Raw genomic sequence first — 19,630 nt, forward strand, 5'->3', positions numbered from 1 at the left:
TATTATAAATAAAATGAATTTGAGAAAAGGATGCATGTTAAAAGATGATTTAAATTTCTAAGAGGAAAAATAACAACTTATTTTTCTCTTGTATTTTCCCATTTTCTCCACAACTCTAACAGAATATATAGCACAGTACTAATATTAGGGTAGGTGCTTAGTAAACATTCTTTGATGTTAAATATTTGGGAGGTGGTCAAAGCCTTATAATTTCATTGTTGCATTTAACTTTGATGAGGAAATTTCTGATAGAGATTTGTCATTTTGTTTATGATGCCTTGTCTGTAGAAGTGCCTGAGACGATGAGAAGTTGAGTGACTTTGCTAGAGCCACATTGCTAATTTGGTTAGAGACAGATTTGAACTAAGTCTTCCTAACTCTATAGTTAGCTTAAATCTACTACACCAGATTGTCTTATGATAAGTTAGAAACAAATAGTAATCTTGGTTCAGATAGCTTGTTATATTTACTCATGTCAACAAACATTCAATACCATTGGATGTATACAGAGTGTACCATGATGTATGCTGAAGGAGATATAAAGAATAGATGAAGGCATTTATGTAAATTTGGTTGATATAAATATTTTGGCAAATAAAATCCTAGTAAAATTACTAAAGATTTCTGTAGCTCATTGAGTGCCAAATTTTTTTTTTTTTAAACTAGAAAGAGACTCACATAAATTCCCATAGGTCTTTCCCTGTTTACACCCTGTGTTTTGGTCTTTTAAAATTTTGAACAATAAGCCATTTTTGATCATTGAAATGGCTTGTTGAGAGAGAAAGACAGCATTTAAGGTAACTGTCTTTAAATGGCTTTGTAGTCTCATGTACCCAGCAGGAAGCTAGATAGTAGAGAGTGAGTAGAACACTTGAGAGCATGGAGCAAATGAAATTGCATTTGACTGCCTACTGAGGAAGATTTTAATTCAGGTTTAAAGATACCTAAGATAAGCAGACATTATTTCCAACTCTTTAATGGATAACCAGTGTTGGAGAAGAACTGATAAGTTCTATTACAAAGGCTTTGTCATTTGGGGCATGTGAGTAAAATTTACTAATTTTAAAGAGTAAATTGCTTTAAAATTTATGCATATTTTAAAAGAAGTGTCTTTCAAAAAAAATCCTAAGCATTTTTAATGTCTCATAACTGAAATTAGTAAATATGGAGAGAAAATGGGTTCAATATTATCAAAGATACAGTGCAACAAAATGTGTAAGTTGAAATTCCTATTTGATATTATTAGAGTTTTTTGGATGTTCCAGATACTCTAATGTTCAGAAAACTCAACTGGGGAGTTAGTCTCTAATGAGGCAAAACCTAATTCTAAAGCTGAACATGGGCCTATTAATATTTCAACAATTAGGTTTTAATATTAATCATGCCTGTACTTTGAAAATAGTCAATAGTGTATTCATCTTTTCTTCCCTTTTCTTGACTTTCTTGATTTTATTCTTGCTTCAGCTTACTTGCATTTCTTTCCCCACAGTTGTTTGTTGCTGGTTTGATTGTGCTGCTGTTAGATGAGCTGCTACAGAAGGGTTACGGCTTGGGGTCTGGTATTTCCCTCTTTATTGCCACCAACATCTGTGAAACCATTGTCTGGAAGGCCTTTAGCCCCACTACCATTAACACTGGCAGAGGTACATTGCTCAGGGACTGCAACTGCACGAGTTTTGCTGGATGTGTGCTGTAAATTACAACATAGTATAGCAGTACATGCCTATGGACGAATTGTTTGATGTCCTTATTAAAAATGATGTTTGACTATTCCAAAAAATCAAGAAGCAGATACTTCTGGAATGTAAAATATTAAATCAAGAAAAATTGGATTAAAATTTTATCCTCTGCTCACTTGAAAATTCACTGGTTGCAAGCAGATTTTTTTGTTTTATTTTGGCATTTGTTTGTTAACCTTCCTTAAACCCTTGCTATAGTAATCTGGATTTCTGGCCTAGAATCTTTTATGTGTTAAGAAGTTGGCTAATTTCAGATTCCCAGGGACATAAAAATGTGATGGATTGAATATTTTGAAATAATGATTATTGTGTTCATTATGTAATCAAGGAGCACTAATACTTTTGCTGTACTTCTGACTATGAATAGCAGCTGAAATTTCAAATATTTCTTTCTGTCTTCCCCTCCCCGCCTCCATTTCTCCTCAACCCCCTTCAAATGCCAGTCCAAGTCCTTACTAGTTCAGTACTTGAATTCTGACCCTAATCTTAAGCAAATAGAAATGCTGGGTTTTTTGTTGTATTGGGGGAATATTGGAGAAGTGAGGTGATTATTAATATACTACCAGTACATTTTTATTTAGTTTGCTTTGCCGCTTCCTTCTTTCTAAAATACCTTATCCCTTCCCTTCTCTCAGCAGACATTTAGTAATTAAGGAATCATTTTGTTTTATTCTATTTTTGAGTTAGCCTCAAAAATAGCTTTGGTAAAATTTCAGATTTTATACTCAAACAGATAAATTTGCCACTTTTATTTAAATGTTTCCTTGAAGAACTGGCTATTTTACAAGAAAAACATTGAGAAACTTGTGTCATATTTTATATCAAAAATTGGAAATTCAAACTTACTTGTTTTGACCTTTTAAGGTAACATTGGATAATGAGTCTATGGGTAATTTTCATTTTGATTCACCCAGGTACTGAATTTGAAGGTGCTGTCATAGCTCTGTTTCACTTATTGGCTACCAGAACAGACAAAGTCCGTGCTTTAAGGGAGGCTTTCTATCGTCAGAATTTGCCCAATCTCATGAACCTCATTGCTACAGTTTTTGTGTTTGCTGTTGTCATATATTTTCAGGTAAGTATAATTTCTCTAAGTGGTATATTGCATATTTTCTTTAAATAAGGAGAGTTAGTGTAGGCATAGTGAATAGAGAGCCAGACTTGAAGATAGGAAGACCTGCTTTTAGTCCCCATCTCTGTCATAGAGTGGCTATGTGACCCTGGAAAACATTTAACATCTCAGTGTTCCTGGCAACTTTCATAATTCTCCAGTATAGAGAAGATGCTGTTACACATTAATGAAAGGAATTTCTTCATCAAGAACTTCCCTATACCAATAATATCACAGGTCAGGTCCCAAAAGAGGAAAGAGTCAATTCTTAGTCTATAAAGTTTATCTCGGATTATAAAATTTTGAATTTTACTTAGAAAAATGTCTAAAATCTTTTTTACTGTTCACAAATCTGATAAGTTATAGAAATCATTTCCCCTTTTCTAGCTTATAATTTTGAATCTTAAAACATTTGTGACTACAAGGTGGATAAAAAAAATTAAAAGATTAAATTGTTTGGGGAAGACTGAAAATGTTCATAACAGCATCGTACTTTCAATGACTGATGTTCTGTGACATCTTACACTTGTGTAGTTTTCTGAATTTTTTTCTTGATAACTGATTTTTAATTTAACTTTTACCTCAATTTTTAATTTCATTTTAGGGATTTCGTGTTGACTTGCCCATCAAGTCTGCTCGATATCGTGGACAATACAGTAGCTATCCCATCAAGCTCTTCTATACCTCCAACATTCCCATCATTCTTCAGTCTGCCTTGGTTTCTAACTTATATGTTATATCCCAGATGTTGTCTGTTCGATTTAGTGGCAACTTCTTAGTTAATTTATTAGGACAGTGGGCTGTAAGTATTCTTTTATTTATATTAAGTACTTTAAAGTTTTATCATTGACTTGAATCTTTGGGAGTGAGTTCTTGAAAGAATAGATGTTACTATAAATGTCAAATTCACCAACCCTTATCAGAATTTTTTACTTCAAGAAAACTGTTATGTTTTACTTTTAATGCAGATTCAATTTTTGTCCTTAACAGTAAGAACTGTTTAGTGTTTGAGCTAATGAAATAAGCCAAAATGAATACCTGTTTTGTAATCATAATTCAAAATCTCACCTTTTATAGCAAGGATTCCATGAAAAATTACTTGTTCAGAAGGTATTGGCAATGGTTTGAAATGAATATGGTTCATTTTTTATAGTTTCATTTAAGTCTTGCTGCCAGAATAACAGTGAGGTAGGATGAAATTCTAATGCCTTCAAAAGAAAGTATGATTAATTAGGCAACCTTACTTTTGAGGCTTCAGCAGACAATAGTGAGGACATTTTTCTAGAAATAGAATCCAGTAATTTTAATATACTGGGTCCCTTATTAATAAGCTGAGAAACCTCCATATCACGCATTTATTAAAGCATCAAAGGATTCATGTGTTTTTGTAGATTAGAAATCTAAAGATTTGTCCTTTTTGTTTCTGTTTTGTTTGGGGTATTCATCTTAAACTTACATATTGAAAGGTTTAAATTCCTTTTTGTGCAGGGGTGGTGGTAGTCATGAGGCAATATATCTATAACAGTGAAACATTAACTGTCTCAAATGTTGTAGCAGAATATGAAATTCCAGCATTTCTCCAATTACCATGTAATATGAGTCTTATAACTATGATCTTTGATACATGGTAAAATTCCATTGCTTTTTTTATTATACATTTTAATTTATGTAATTTCCTTAGTATCAACTCCAATAATTCATTCCAGTATTTTTTTTTAACTGATGATTACTTCTTTCTTTAACTAAAATTTATGACATTCAGTATTTAAAGCAAAACGTAGCCTCTCTTAAATGTATGTGTGTATGTTGGTAAGAATGAATGTGTTAATGGATCTTAAATAAGACAGCTCAATTGAGGAAAACAGATTAGTTCCTTCACCAGAGGATGCAGTTCCTTTTATTGATTATATTATTGTGAGATAATCTATTTCCAAAGTAGTTAATACCTCATGGATTGTTCTTGTATAGATACTTGACTACACTTCTTTTCTAGTGTTAGTAAAAGGAAAATAAAAGGTTTGTTTTTAAAATCCTCCTGTTTTGCTAATTCTTGTTGTATGACATAATACTATGTCATAAGAGGAGGAATGTCTTTTCTGAATGGATATATTTAATGATATTAGGGAAGAGCAAAGAATTGTAGAATCAGGTAGATTAATCACTGTATGCAGAAATTTAATCATATACTATAATAAATTGTCCTCCACATAAGCATTGGTATTTATTAACAGACTTTGAGCTTCAGTTAGTCTTTTATATTTTCCACTGGTTTCATCATCATCTCAATCTTTTTCCCTTTTACATGTGCTTATCAAAAATAAGATTTAATTTTTTTGGAAGTCATTGCAGGAAAATTCTAAATTTTCTGTCATCTTAAGCCACATTGGGCATAGGTTAGTACATTGATTATTTTTCCATAGTTAGGTACTTTCATCTATTGAGTTGCAGTTTACATCTGAATGTTTCAGTTATATACCACTGCCTAATTTATAATCCAGTAAACATATATGGAAACATGTTATTCTTCAAAGAGAAACTTGAGATTCTTAGATGAGAAATTGTAATAGTATACACACAATGATTTTCATAACCCTTTTTAAATGAATGTATCATATGTATTGTATATGAAAATAGATTTTTAGAAGCTTATTTTATGTATTTTCCATTCCAAATTCTCTGATGCCCTTTCCTTCCCCATCCATTAAAAACACAAGAAAAACAAAGCCTATTTATAAACTATGTATAATTATAAATAACAAATTCTCACATTAGCTACATCCAGAAATAAAAGGGGAAAGAAAACATGCTCCAGTCTGCATCAGTCTCTCTTATCCGGGAAGCAGATTGCATGTTTCATTATTAGTCCTTGGTAATTGTGATTGATCATTGTGTTGATTAGAGTTCCCAAGTCTTTCACAGTTGATTGGTTTGACAGTATTGTTGTTACTGTGTAAATTGTTCTCCTGTTTCTGCTTATTTCACTTTATTAGTACATATAAGCCTTTCCAGGTTTTCATGAAAACAGATTTTTTTAGCCTTTGTAGCATTATTAAATAAAAATCCTTTGAAGAGTTGGCAAAGATCTTTAGAAAATTGAAGAAATCTTAAGAGAGTTTCAACTTAACCATTTACTTGCTTTTACTCATCTTCTCTAGGATGTCAGTGGAGGAGGTCCCGCACGCTCCTACCCAGTTGGAGGCCTTTGTTATTATCTTTCTCCTCCAGAGTCTATGGGTGCCATATTTGAAGACCCTGTCCATGTGGTTGTTTACATCATCTTTATGCTGGGATCGTGTGCATTTTTCTCTAAGACGTGGATAGAGGTGTCTGGCTCCTCAGCCAAAGATGTAGGTATTTGGATGATTCCTTAAAACTTTTTGAAGTTACTAAGATGTCTGCCAGGCTCTGACATTTGTTTTAAATGAATCTTTGTTTATATCCTATAGGTATCTGATTAAATTATATTTCCTATGTTGGCAGGTAGCTAAGCAGCTTAAAGAACAGCAAATGGTGATGAGAGGTCACCGAGACACCTCTATGGTTCATGAACTTAACAGGTAAAGCCAGTTAAAGTCACTTAACCATTCAAGATTCTTTTTTGTGTTATTCCATTGGGCAGAAAGTTCTGTATTCTATTCTCTCTCTTTTCACAGTCGTGTTTTAAGTATTTACATTATCTTTTTCCTTTATTTCCTACAAAACAACTGAAAAGGAACAAAAATACAAATGTGCTGGAGATCACAAACATCTTGGGTGATTTCTCTCATTTGCAGTTGTATTCTGCATAGTGCCTATTTTCTCATAATACTATGCACATAGCAGGTGCTCAAAAAATATTTGATAAATTAATTTAAATACTGTATGTCAGAGTATTAACTAGTAATCAAAAATCCTGAGATTTGGTGTTAATTTTGCCACTAACTAGCTTTGTGACCTTGGGCAAATTACTTAACCTAGAATTGTTTCTTAATCTAGACAGAAAATTTAATCAGAGATTTGTAAAGCCCTGAAATTATATTTGATCCAGTTTTCTTATGTAAGATATGAGAATGATAATTCTTGCACTAAAAATGAGTATAATGCACATAAAAGACTTTGTAACCTAGCATATAGCATTATGTAACTATAATCTGATAGAATTAATAGTAATGTGTGACTCTAAGAAATTAATGAAACATTTTGAAAATTTCTTTTATCACCCACAAGATCGAGCTAGTGTAACTGTATACAAACTAAATAATACCTTGTTTCCACTAGACTATATTGGTTGCTAATTTATCATAATAGCTACCTTCTCTCCTTGACCCATCTAAGCTTCTTAACATTTTGAGGTCAATGGTTTTTTTTGCTTTTAAGAAAATTCTAATAGTCTCAGAAATATATGTGATTACTTCCTGAAAATTTTGCTGCTTTTTTTGTGAGAAGTTTCTTTGTATTTATGTTTCTTTCATGATAGTTTCATGTTGGTAAAGCTACAACACATAAGAAATTATAGCTAATGCAGCTTTCCATTTTCTTTTTCACTGGTTGACAAAGGGCTTTTTTTCCCCCAGGTATATCCCCACAGCAGCTGCCTTCGGTGGTTTGTGCATTGGTGCCCTCTCAGTGTTAGCCGACTTCTTGGGGGCTATTGGTTCGGGCACTGGAATTCTGCTCGCAGTCACAATCATTTACCAATATTTTGAAATATTTGTTAAGGAGCAGGCTGAAGTTGGAGGAGTTGGTGCTTTGTTTTTCTAAATGTTCAAATATTTCATTATTCATGTGAAAAGGAAAATATTTTGACACATCATTGTGGTCAGATAATGCTGTGGTTTCTCTTTCCCCCTTCTTGTTTTAAAGTGCTAACTGCCCCATTTGTTTAATGGGTGATGAGCTATGCCTGTGAGCAGCATTAGTACCAGCTGCCTTAAAACTAAAGTTTACATTATTTGTTCAAAATATAATGATCTTCTCTATCTAGTGTTCCCTATAATGCTGGAAACCAGTGTATCTACCTTGTTGTTTTGAACCATTATGATAAAATGTATCAGTTTGATATTGGTAGACACTTTTGCATACAACACTCAAGAATAGTAAATATTTCCCCAACTTGTGTTTTCAAATAAATGCAGTTCAAATTGCCACTTTCCAGTACTTTTGAGCTTATTTAATGAGTTCCTGAATACATTTATATCTAATCTATATATTTAGATGAATTACTTTTTGTACTTTTTAAACTCAGAGTATCCACCTCACTTTCCCTCTTATCTTCTTCCCCATCCACATGTACCCCCTTTTAATTGGCATGGTTTTATTGGATTTTGTTTTTTGGTTTCTGTCAAGACAACCACTTCTCAGCTCTGAAAATGGAAAAAAAAAATATAAATCAAAACATAATTCTGTCATTTTAAGCAGCTGAGCCAAGTGTTTCCCCTTTGTATAATCCTTTTCAGTTTCTGATTCTTTCTCCTCTTTTCTGTGACAGCTTGTCCTGTCTTACTGTGTTGGCCATATCTTATTTCATTAATTCACTTGAGAAAACTCTCAAGATACTGTGCCCTAATTTTTCTTGTTCATTTTAATCTCCCAAAAGAAAATTAATAGTGTTTGAAGTTCAGGGGGTGGAGGGAGGGAAGAGGTGGAAAATGAGTAATTCATGCTAAGAATTTATGTATGTTGTTGCACTTTATAGCAACATCATGTAAACATTAGACAATAAACTTTTATTTAATAAATTTGACTCATTTTTTTTTTTAAAAGAAAACAAAGTACTCTTGTGGTAAGTTTTCTAAAATAACATGTAGGATCGAATGCTTATGAATTTATGCTGAAAGGCATTATTATTTCAATAAGTAAAAAACCCAAGTTATTATGCTTAGCATTTTAATTTTGAAACACTGAAAAGGAAGATGATTAAATTTAAAGGAAGTTCAAGTTTATGTGATGAAAATATGAGAGGTGAAGGAAAACTGTCACAAGAATAGTAGTTGCCATTTTTGATTAATTATCAGTATCATGCCCATAGTAAGGGCTTTATGAATATTTATTGATCTTGAGTTGAAATAGTTCTAAGGTTTAAGGGCAAACTATTTTTTTCAAAATCATTTTGCAGTTTTTAGAGTCCCATTTTGTTTCACCTTTACAAAGGATGAAGGATTGAAAATATATTATATATAGTAAAGGTACTGTTTTATTTAAGAATTAAAAAACAATTTGACCTGTCATACCTGAAGACTATTACTATTGGTGATTCGTGGAACAAATTTGTATATGCCATTGTCAGAAGAAACTTGAAAAGAATTTCTGCTGGTTATCCCTAGGCAGGAAAATGATTGACTTTGGGGGCCTAAGTGGTATTTTAATCATTTTCAGCAACTGAAATTATGTTTTTTAGAAAAAAAAATAGGAAATGGAAACTAAATGTTTGCTTAAGAAGATTCTGCTGACAAGCTTTTTGGACCATAGCATAAAATACAGTGATCTTCCTCAGAGATATAAGTTGCATTGAAAGCCTGGCTAATCTGAAACAATTAATACACATTCAACACTCTATCTCTGTTTCTCTATGTCTCTCTCTGTCACAACACCCAAAAGGCCAAGGGTATAGTATGGGAGGCCCTCAGTGTTACCTCAGGGACAATGTGGAAGAGGGCAATAATGCTATTCTCATGAATCAGATGTCATTCCTCTGCTTAAGAAGACCTAGTGTCTCTAATGCCACTAAGATCAAATACAAATTCCTTTGTTTGGCCTTATATATAACACTTCAAATCTGTTTCCAGCCCACATTATCCAGATTTACTAGACATTTCCCTACATCTACAAGTTTCAGCCAAACTGACCTACTTGCTGTTTTTTATATGACAATCTCTCTCCTGTCTTTGTGCCTTTGCATAGACTGTTCCGTTAATTCCTCCCTCCTCTTCCTCTACTCTTAATTCCCCAACTTCTTTCTTTTTTGGGAAGAGAGAGGAAGTGAAGCAATTGGGTTAAATGACTTGTCCAAGGTCACACAACTAATGTCAAGTGTCTGAGGATGGATTTGAACTCTGGTCTTCCTGACTCCAGAGTTGGTGCTCTATCTGATGTGCCCATCTACCTGCCCCTTCTATACTTTTTCTAGGATTAAGCACCACCACCTAATGGAACCTTTTTTGATCATCGCTCTCCCCCCTTCATAGTTTTTCCTTCATGTTATTTTGTATTTACTTTGTATACATTATATGCTAACTTATATGTGTATGAGTTGTTCCCCCAGCAGAATGTAAGCTCTTCGAGGGCAGGGATTGTTTCATTTTTGGCATTGTCTTTATTCCCCAGTGTCTGGCACATAATATAGTTAATAAATGTTTGTTGATTTTTTTTAATATTCCTGGATAATAAATGAACTCAACACAGCTAAAACCATCTTAATTTGTGAAGACAAACAGGATTTCATGAGTGCCACTGAAAAAGTAGGATATGCCTTATTACTTAGGAAGAGAGCAATTGTTGGAGAGTGGAAGGGTGGAGGTGTGTATATATCCTGTAGTATTATTATATGTGAAGATGCTATTTAACTTACTGCACATGAGAAAGATATTTACCTGTGTGAAAATCTACCAGTCTAAGAGGAGACACATGGTAGAAGTTACTAAAAGCCCCACGAAAAGAAAGGAAGAAACAGATTAATAGCAGGAATATACTAGTTTGTTAGTCCAGCTAGAAAGATTATTGATTTTCATTCATGTCTGGGTGTGTTTCGATTTAGAGGCAAGAACTGCTGAAAGCCCTTAATGGGGAGAGAAACCCAAGGAATCCCTCCCTAGGAGCTCCTGGAATGTGGCCTGAGATTATATGGCCCTGCTGTTGTTTGTGCCTCTCGTGTCTGTTCTTTCCTATTGTTAGGTGGAGACTGAAGATGGATGTTGCCACCTTGTGATCTTCACAAGTTCAGGAGAGTAAGCCAGCAGAAGCTTGGGAGCTGGAGTCCATCTTCGGATTTGCTGAAAGTAAGCTTAGAAAGAGTGAAGTGGAGTGACCTGCCTGGCTCAACCCAGTGTCATCAATAAGCATTTACTAAGCTGCTGTTCTGTGCCAGGCAGTGTGCTAAGTTCTGAGGATACAAAGTAAAGAATTAAAAAAAAAAAAAAAAACACACACACACACAAAAAAAACAGTTCTAGCCTTCAAGGAACTCAAAATCTAATGAAAGGGAAAGCATGCAAACAGTGATGTACAAACATGATTGCAGACTCATCTGGTGGCTGTACTTGCATGTGGAAGTGAATTTACTGGGATTCATGCTAGGATCCATGTCAAAAGTTCAAACCACTCTTCACAGGGAGTGTAGTGGCAAATGGGAGGGTATGTCACCAGCTGTTAAGGGAATTGTTTGTATATCTATTCTTAGTGTGCCTTTGTAAAAGCTTATTGATGATAATTGGTTAAATAGAAATGTTAGCATGGCTGCTAACATTGGGGAGGGCATGTCAGAATCAGGGCTTGAGCTGATAACATTAAAAAAATATCTCATCAGATTACCTATAGGATCCTAACAGGGAAATTTAGTCGGCTTCTCTGGAGGAGTGAGTCCAGCATCACTACAAATGCAAAATGCAAACTCTATAGGAGTTTAGCAATCTGGAGTATCATTGGGGAAAAAATCATGATAAATAAGATGTGCTGAGCTTTAAAAGAAGAGGAAGAAACTGGGAGGGGAGGCTGTTCCAAATGAAAATAAAAGGAAGAAAAACCAAGAGGCAGTAGAGTCAGGTTGTTTTTTAAGAACATCAAGGAAAGTGACTTGATTGGATGGCTTCTTATCTCTTTCCTTCAACCAAAAAATATTTTTGAGCCCTTATTCTTGCAAACCCATTTGACTTAGGATTACAAAATACCTTCTAACTGATCAATTCTTAGTCATCAAGCTGCATGCTTCTTAAGTGATTCTTGGCTGATATCTCACAGATAATAAAGGGCTATGTGGGTCTAAGACGCCATGAGTCATTCAACATTCTTTCACCAAGATGGTTTGGGTTCTGCCTTGTAACCCAAGGTAAGAAGAAAAACATATTTCTTTCACTGGTCCCCATTCAGCAAATTTAACTGTGTTCAAAACCTTGGAGTCAGTTTTGACATTACCCTCACACCTCTCACATTGGAGCAGTCACCAATAATTCATCTGGTTGAAGCAATTCATTTTGCTACAGTCTTCTGAGGAGTCTCTTCCAGGCTCTGAAAGGAGTCTCTTCTACCTCTGTCAGTGTCTCATCCATCTACTCAAGGTGTATTGGAATCAGCTTCTCCTGTCAGCTCATACCAGCTCATGAAAGGCATTTGTTAAATTTGCAGTGTGAGCATTTACATTTCAGAAATCAGCAAAAGCTACTGATGAAGAAAATATTAGTAACACAGATTAAACTTAAATGTTATGTAGGAAAGCTAGACAGCAAGTGGATAGAGCACTGGCCCTAGAACCAGGAGGATCTGAGTTCAAATCCATCTTTAGATATTTACTAGCTATATGATGCTGGATAAGTCACTTAGCGCTGATTGCCTCAAAAAAAAAAAAAAAAAAGGAGGAAGAGAGGAAGGAAAAGAAAGAAGAAAAAGAGGGAGAAAAGAAAAAAAAAAGTTTGTTGTATGCATATTTCCTCCCAGGGATCTGTCAGCAAATATCTACCAGCAAACCCCTGCATCTTGACTATTATGGCCTCACCCTAGTAAAGCTGTCTGTACCACCTAATAACTATTGTTACAACTTTCTAAGGCGGGGTCTCTGCATCTCCAAATTCTTCTCTCCGAACTTCCCCTCATACTACTATTAGATTTGTCATCAGTATGCAGGTGAGTTATTGAAATGTGTGCTAGATTAATTCAATGCATTTAAGTTTATTTAAATGTATTTAATGCATATACATGTAATGATCCCCTAGCTTTTCTCTGAAACAAAGGTTCAACTTCTCCCCCCCCCCCCCCCCCCCCCCCCCCCCCCCACAACATTATGTTCATGATGCCATTTGCTAGTTATGGAATATAATAATCTCTTAAAAACTGAAGTTATAGGACCCAAAGAACTATGGAGAGGGGCAAGTAGATAGTTTACATTCTTGGAAGCCATGCAAAATAATTAAATCTACAGAAAGGTTCCCAAGACGCTGAATGGGAGCTCTATGGGACAAGTGGAAAGACATGGACAAGAGCTATGTGATATCAGAAGGGATGAGTGGATTGCAATTTGTACCACTAAGTGGGACATACATATGTACTATGTGCTAGGTGCTAGGCACTTTATAAATGTTATCTTCTTTAATTCTCAAAACAGCCTTTTGAGATAAATTCTGCTATTATTTTCTTTTTAGAGAGAAGGAAACAGGCAAACAGATTAAATGATATATCCAGTGTCTTCCTTGCTAGGTACAGTGTTCTACTGTGCCACCTGCAGGGAGCCACTGGGGGAGTAATTTACATCAAAGATACCACAGAACCACTGCAGTACTGTAATATTTGTCTCATAATAACTAGAAAATCTTCTACCTTTTTTTACATTTATGATTAATTTGTGTAATATGGAGATTATTTTTATCTTTAAAGATCTCAAAAAAAAAAAAAACACTCATGAAACTGAACTAAGTGATTCATTAAGAACATGCCTAATTTCTTCCTATGAAATTATTCTAGTTGAATACTCAATTTCCTATTATGTCAGTTTGGCTACTTTACATTTTTTTAGCTCTGGGAAAGGCCCTAGTTTAAAAAGGATAAGGTCTCCCACTGCATCTAGGTTGTCCTGATATACATCTTGCCATTGAATCTAGATGACTGAAGGAGGAAGGGAGACTGGGGATTTTGCTGCTGATATAGAGTAACATTAAATTTCAAATACAATTCATTGGCAAGTCACGACATCACCTTCTTGATGTCACTGGTCCTCTGAGAACAAAGAAAAACAACAAATATTCACTTTTTAAGTTTTGTAACACAGTCCACTATTGGATCATTTGATTGAGTGGATTAGGAAATTGGAAAGGTTATTGTTTTCATCAGGCCTTATAATGAAATCACAGATAATTTCCTTAAATTGTGTTTAACTCCCAGACTTTGGTGATGATCTCCAGATTTTCATCTTGTACTTATAGTGCTAAGTATACTGTACAGTGGATTAAGTATATTTCCTGATTATATTAGTAATCTCTCTTGTATTTTTGTTGTGAGGGCTCCTTTCAAATTTAAATTTAAAAGTTTGCATATGGTTTTATACACCCCCACACATGCACACATACATATGCACACACACATACAGTGTGTTTCCTATGCTATAAGATATATGTTGTCCTTCGTTCTTGAAGATGACTATGATATCATGGACGTGATATCATGATATGTAAGTGAATTTTATTTGAGTGAAGGATGTGCAAGATTGCCAGTTCATTTTCTCCTCAGGAACCATCTGGGTCAAGTGGCCAGATATATGTACATATGTATGCATCTGTGTTTATGTATAAAAATACACACATATATTCTCATTCGATGCTCACATGTGAGATAGGTATCACAAATTGTATTACTTCCAGCCTTAGAAAGGAAGAAACTGAGCCTCAAAGAATTTCTATGATTTGCCCTTAATCACACAACTAGGAAGTACTGAAACTGGAAGTTGAATCCAGAACTTGGATTCTGACTCCAAGTCTAGCACTCTTTCTATTGCTCTTTTCTATCGCTTTGAATTTTCACTTTTTTTTGATGACTATTTTCCTTTTTTTTATTTATTTTTTTTTGTTTCTTTTTGGTCTGGACTTATAATTTCATTGGGATTAAGAAACTTCTACTTAAACATATTGTTAATTTGTCTATAATTTACAGTTTTAGAGTCACCTTGAGCACTGAAAGATTGTGATTTGTCCAAGATTACATAAGTATGTCTGAGGCAGGACCTAAACCTATGTTTTTAATGTCAAAGATGACTATGTGCTGTAACATTCTACCTCTGAGTTTTGTTTTGACATTACTATTTCTTTTATCTTTTGGCATCTCTTGCATTAAAGTCATCCTGAAGGAATTTTATCCCTTGTGAAGAATCCTTTGAGTTATGTGATTCGGAATATTTCTTGGGTTATCATGGATTCAAAATCAGGACTGAATTCCCCACTAATACATCTCCATATCAGATGATGCCAAATGACATGATTCTAAAAACATAAAGCATTTAATAAAAAAACCAAAATAGTGGGATAAATAATAAATAATGAAATAAGGTATGAAATATTCCCTTTAGGGGCAGCTAGGTGGCACAATGGATAGAACAACAGCCCTGAAGTCAGAAGACCTGAGTTCAAATTTGGCCTCAGACATTTAACACTTCCTGGCTTTGTGACCTGGGGCAAGTCACTTAACCCCAATTGCCTCAGCCAAAAAATATACATATATTTTTGGTCTTATCTGTGAAGAGCTTAGCACATTGCTTAGTATAAACTATAGTGTATGTGTGTATATATATATATACACACACATACACTATAGTATATAGTATATACTAAGCATTTCTTTATAAAAATATAGCCAGATTAAACTCATTCCACTGGTGCAAATTTAAGAGTGTGAGACTTCTGCCTTAGTTTTTCATCAGTCAAGCCAGAATACTGATTTTGGGGGCCTTGAAAAACCATTGAAGCCTCTTGCCAGTACTTGTAGTCATCATGACTCTGACAAGCTGCTGCGGTTGGACCTAGTTCACATACTTCAACATGCTGCTGCTTGTTCTACTCCTATTATCCACCTCTAACACTTTAACCAGATTATCAGAGCTTTTAGAACCATAGTTCAGAGTCCCTTTATTTAAATTCTACGCAGGGGAGATGACTATTCTATGTATACAAGGCCAGAGTTTGGGGAAATTTAGTCTAGAAAATTTTCCCCAATGATTTCAATTCCCTTGACTCTTACGAATTGTGAGACATGGAGTCCATGCAAATGCTCTTTATTCCTGGATCTTTTATAATTTTAAATGTCATTATTGTGTCATAAAGGTATCCTGGATGGGAACCTTATCGATATCCCCATGGCAGTGGGCTAAGGCAATGTTTCTTTATCTTTTAGAAATGAGGTAGTTCTGGCCAAAGGGGCTTCAGAAAACTCTGGTCTTTGTAATGGGGACAGTAAGCTAGAGTTATGTATGGAGATAGTTATCATGACTGCCTATGAATTCCTGCAGGCCAAAGCAGTGGAGGTATGCAATGGGGCTAGTGACTCTTGGAATCTGGAATCATGGGTAATGACAGTCTAGTACTTGGAGTTCAAAGCATTAAGTTTGAACATATGTGAAAATATAGGGTTGGACACATATAGTTGAAATGAACAAGGGTAGTATTTTGATGGTACTGAGGACATTTAGGTGGGGCTGAGTTTTTATATCCATTTTATTAGAAGAGTTTCCCTAGTGAAATCTGAATTATCCACCTAGAAAATTATGGCAGTTTTAAAAATCCTAATATAGTACCTAGCACATGGTAAGCATTAATAAATGCTTGTTGTCTTGATCTACTGGTTTCCAGAATATCTGGGGTCCTTTAACTTTACTTGCTTCTTAAATTGTCTCATTAAGTTACAGGCAAGACCTGTGAGTTCACTGATAAAAGAGAACTTCCAGGTAAGAAAGCTTTTCCTAATGCAAGTTAGTACCTTCCCTGCAAATTATGTCTTAGAGAATTACTTAAAACATGGGAACTTTCCTTTCTGAAGTATAGTTCAAAGATAAGAGAAACTGTTTGCTGTCAGTGTAGAGAGAGATTTGAAACAAAAAAGGGAATGGACCACATGATTTAGGTGGAAAAAGTACCATTAGTTTATCTCACCTTTATGGCTTCTCTGATTTGCTAATCTAATAATTATTTTTCCTTCTTGGTTTCAGAATTAGAGATTCCTTAGGAATCACATAATCACAAAGTCTCAAAAGTTGGAAAAGACCTTAAAAATCATCTGGCCCAATTCATGCCTAATGTTTCCCTTTCATAATATAATTGACACAGTGCAGCCATAGTTGGAAATTTCATCACTGGGGGTAAATCCATTTGAGAGGTGGATCTGGGAGGAAACAAACTGTATGGGTAATGCAAAATCAGTGTATACAACCTATTTATCAGTCTTGCTAATCCCTGTGTTGGTTGTCTATCCAGATAATTTATCCCAGAGGTTGCAATAATATAATCCCAGAGCTATATCTTAAGAAAAAGATGTGATGAAGAAAGAACTCTCATAGGCAGGGATCCATTTGAGGTTGGGAGAAGATGGGGAGGTTGCTTCCTTCCTTTAAATAAGCCTCTGTGGGAAGGAGGCATGCTTCCTCCGTATTGTGGTTTCTCTCTCCTTTGTGATCCTCTGGGGCTTATTCTGTGTGCTCCTTTATACAACCAAAATGGGGATAAGTGAATGCATCCTTTGGAGAGGAAATACTTCTTCCCAGATCCTAAAAATTGGGATCACCCCAACTCGTGTTGGGGATTTTCTGTAGCTCTACCAAAAGTAGTCACCAGTGAGATACCCAACAACTCTTAAGGTAGCCTATTTCATTTCTGACTAACTTTAATTATTAAGGCATTTAGAACATTTGTCCCAACATCAAGCCTTAATTTGCCTTTTTGTAACTTTTATCTGTTACTCTGGTTCTGCACTCTTATCAAAATGAACCTTAATCTTATTCTTCTTTAACATGACAGCCCGTCAAATACTTGTTTCTTTTATGTCTCCTCTTTTCCATTCTAGATAGCTTCAGTTTCTTCCACTTCACCATACTGGTCGCCCTTCTTTAGCCTCTAATTAGCTTATCAATGGTCTTCCTAAAATATGCCCTTATATAAATATGGTACTGGGCAGAGAAAAATAGGACCATCACTTTTCTATCCCTAAATATTATGCCTGTCAATGTGGCATAAGATCACCTTATCTTTTGGGCCTTCCATATCATATTGCTGATTCCTGTTGAACTTGGATCAAACTTCCCAGCAGTTTTCCCGATAAAATGCTATATAGACATTTTGTATCTCTGAAACAGATTTTTGAAATTTACATTTCAGCTTAATAGTTTTAGTTCAATTCTGTAGCATATTAAGATTTTTGTTAGATGTTTTGGTTTTTTTGGATACTGACAGTCATTAGGTTTTAGCTCTCAGTTTGGTTCTCTGTGAATTTGATTAGCATGTCATCTATGTCTTTATCCAAGTCATCACTTAAAATCTTAAATAACATATGCTGAAACAGATCTCTTAGATACAACATAAGAGACCTCTTTCTAAATTGATATTAAGCCATTAAGGAGTATTTTTTTCGGTTTGGTCAATTTCAATTGCACTGCATCTCTCCCTCTTTCCCACCAAAATAGTAAGAGATTTGTGTAATGCTTTGTCACAATTATTAAACTGGGCTAAAAATATGGTCCCTAAAATCCATGTGACTCCTTTCTCTTCAGTTTTAGGGAGTTTATTTTAGACAAAAAGTTGTGAATTCCGTCACAATCACTCAAAGGCCCCAAGTAGGAAAATTCCTAACATTTTTTTTTTTAAAAGAATGAATTCTAATTGTATATTTACATCTGGGTTTAGTAAACCCCTAGGTCTTTTGTTGCTGAAGCAAAATTGAGTATACTAGCAACATCTGAGTGACAGAACTGCAGATTATAAAATGTCTGTTGATAAGAACTGGAAAACAAAGTTGGAGAGAGCTGATCTTTTTTTTTTTTTTCCTTGGGGGGGGGGGGGCTTCCTTTACCTCAAGATAACTGGAGAGTCTATGATACACCTATCTTTGCTCCTCATGGATATGCTGAAAATGTCCCATTTCCTTCCACCCTCTGACTCCCAAACTGAAAGAGATTGTAACTCATTGGATTATTTATAGATGGACATAGAAGACAGCCAAGTTTTTTCAGTCTATCCAAACACAATTCTTATGCAATGTAAATATAATTTGGGGGACTTTTCCTACACTTACTTTAAGATCTATGAGATTAATTGGTTGGACACCTTTTCACTTAGTTTTAAGTAAGTTAGGGTTGAATAATCATTTAGCGCATCCTTACCTTTGATCAAACTGACCAAATACAGATAAAGTAGATAAAATTTACAGCACTTCCTTGATCTACCTATTTGATAACCTTTTTTTTTTTTTAAACTTTTCCTGATTTTTTGTTATTACTTTTTTTTTTAACTGTTTACTAACCATACCATTAATACTGTGTTCTAGAATTTTTCCAGAAGGCAAAGTCAATCACATTGGCCTACAGTTTTCAGCCTTCATTATCTTCTTTTTTTCCCCCACTGGCCATAATATTGACATTAATTCATTAATTACACATGCCATTTTTTTGTTATTCTGGGATAGCACTCATCTGGGACTAGTGACTTGACCTAGGATAAGTAGGTACTCTTATCTACTTAATTATTTTGGGTATGAATTCCCTATTGTTATTTTTTTCCCCTATAGAATCCAGAGAATATTTTCCATTGTCAAAGAAAATAGAAGCAAAACAGGAGAGGCATTCTCGGCTTTTTCTTTTCTGTGCATCCAGAGGTATGCTGGGAAATATTTTAAAATTTGGTCTCCAAAAGACTAAGACACATAGTTAAGTTTAATCTGAATTACTAACATTTTCTCATTCACTTTTCTTAAGTCTAGACCATCAACAACAACAAAAAAAATAAATAAATCAAGTCCTGACTTATAGCATTTATTGATTTCTAAAGAGCAAATGTTAACGCTGAAGATTTAACCATTAGCTCTCCCCAGATGGTAAGTTAGTTCCAGTACATTCTTGCATTCATCTCAA

At 34.6% G+C, this 19,630-nt stretch overlaps 2 protein-coding genes across 3 annotated transcripts in view; both read left to right on the plus strand.

The window, feature by feature from the left end:
• The window catches only part of SEC61A2 (SEC61 translocon subunit alpha 2), a 35,935-nt gene extending 27,723 nt beyond the window's left edge, over nt 1-8,212 (plus strand). The window contains exons 7-12 of the mRNA XM_003771423.3: nt 1,490-1,643; nt 2,654-2,814; nt 3,455-3,652; nt 6,006-6,197; nt 6,331-6,407; nt 7,404-8,212. Of these exons, the coding sequence (XP_003771471.1) occupies nt 1,490-1,643; nt 2,654-2,814; nt 3,455-3,652; nt 6,006-6,197; nt 6,331-6,407; nt 7,404-7,590 (969 nt within the window). The 3' untranslated portion in view covers nt 7,591-8,212. The remainder of the gene's footprint in view (nt 1-1,489; nt 1,644-2,653; nt 2,815-3,454; nt 3,653-6,005; nt 6,198-6,330; nt 6,408-7,403) is intronic.
• A 7,707-nt stretch (nt 8,213-15,919) lies between these two features.
• CDC123 (cell division cycle 123) overlaps nt 15,920-19,630 on the plus strand; it is a 127,751-nt gene continuing 124,040 nt past the window's right edge. The window contains exons 1-2 of one of the 2 annotated variants that reach the window (XM_031938584.1): nt 15,920-16,039; nt 19,288-19,374. The gene's annotated coding sequence lies outside the window, so the exon portion shown is untranslated. Of the gene's footprint in view, nt 16,040-19,287; nt 19,375-19,501; nt 19,594-19,630 lie in introns of those variants that run through there. The other variant, XM_031938585.1, reaches the window with a different exon arrangement.

Source organism: Sarcophilus harrisii, chromosome 5 (genome assembly GCF_902635505.1).
Source record: "Sarcophilus harrisii chromosome 5, mSarHar1.11, whole genome shotgun sequence".
NCBI classification, from domain to species: domain Eukaryota; kingdom Metazoa; phylum Chordata; class Mammalia; order Dasyuromorphia; family Dasyuridae; genus Sarcophilus; species Sarcophilus harrisii.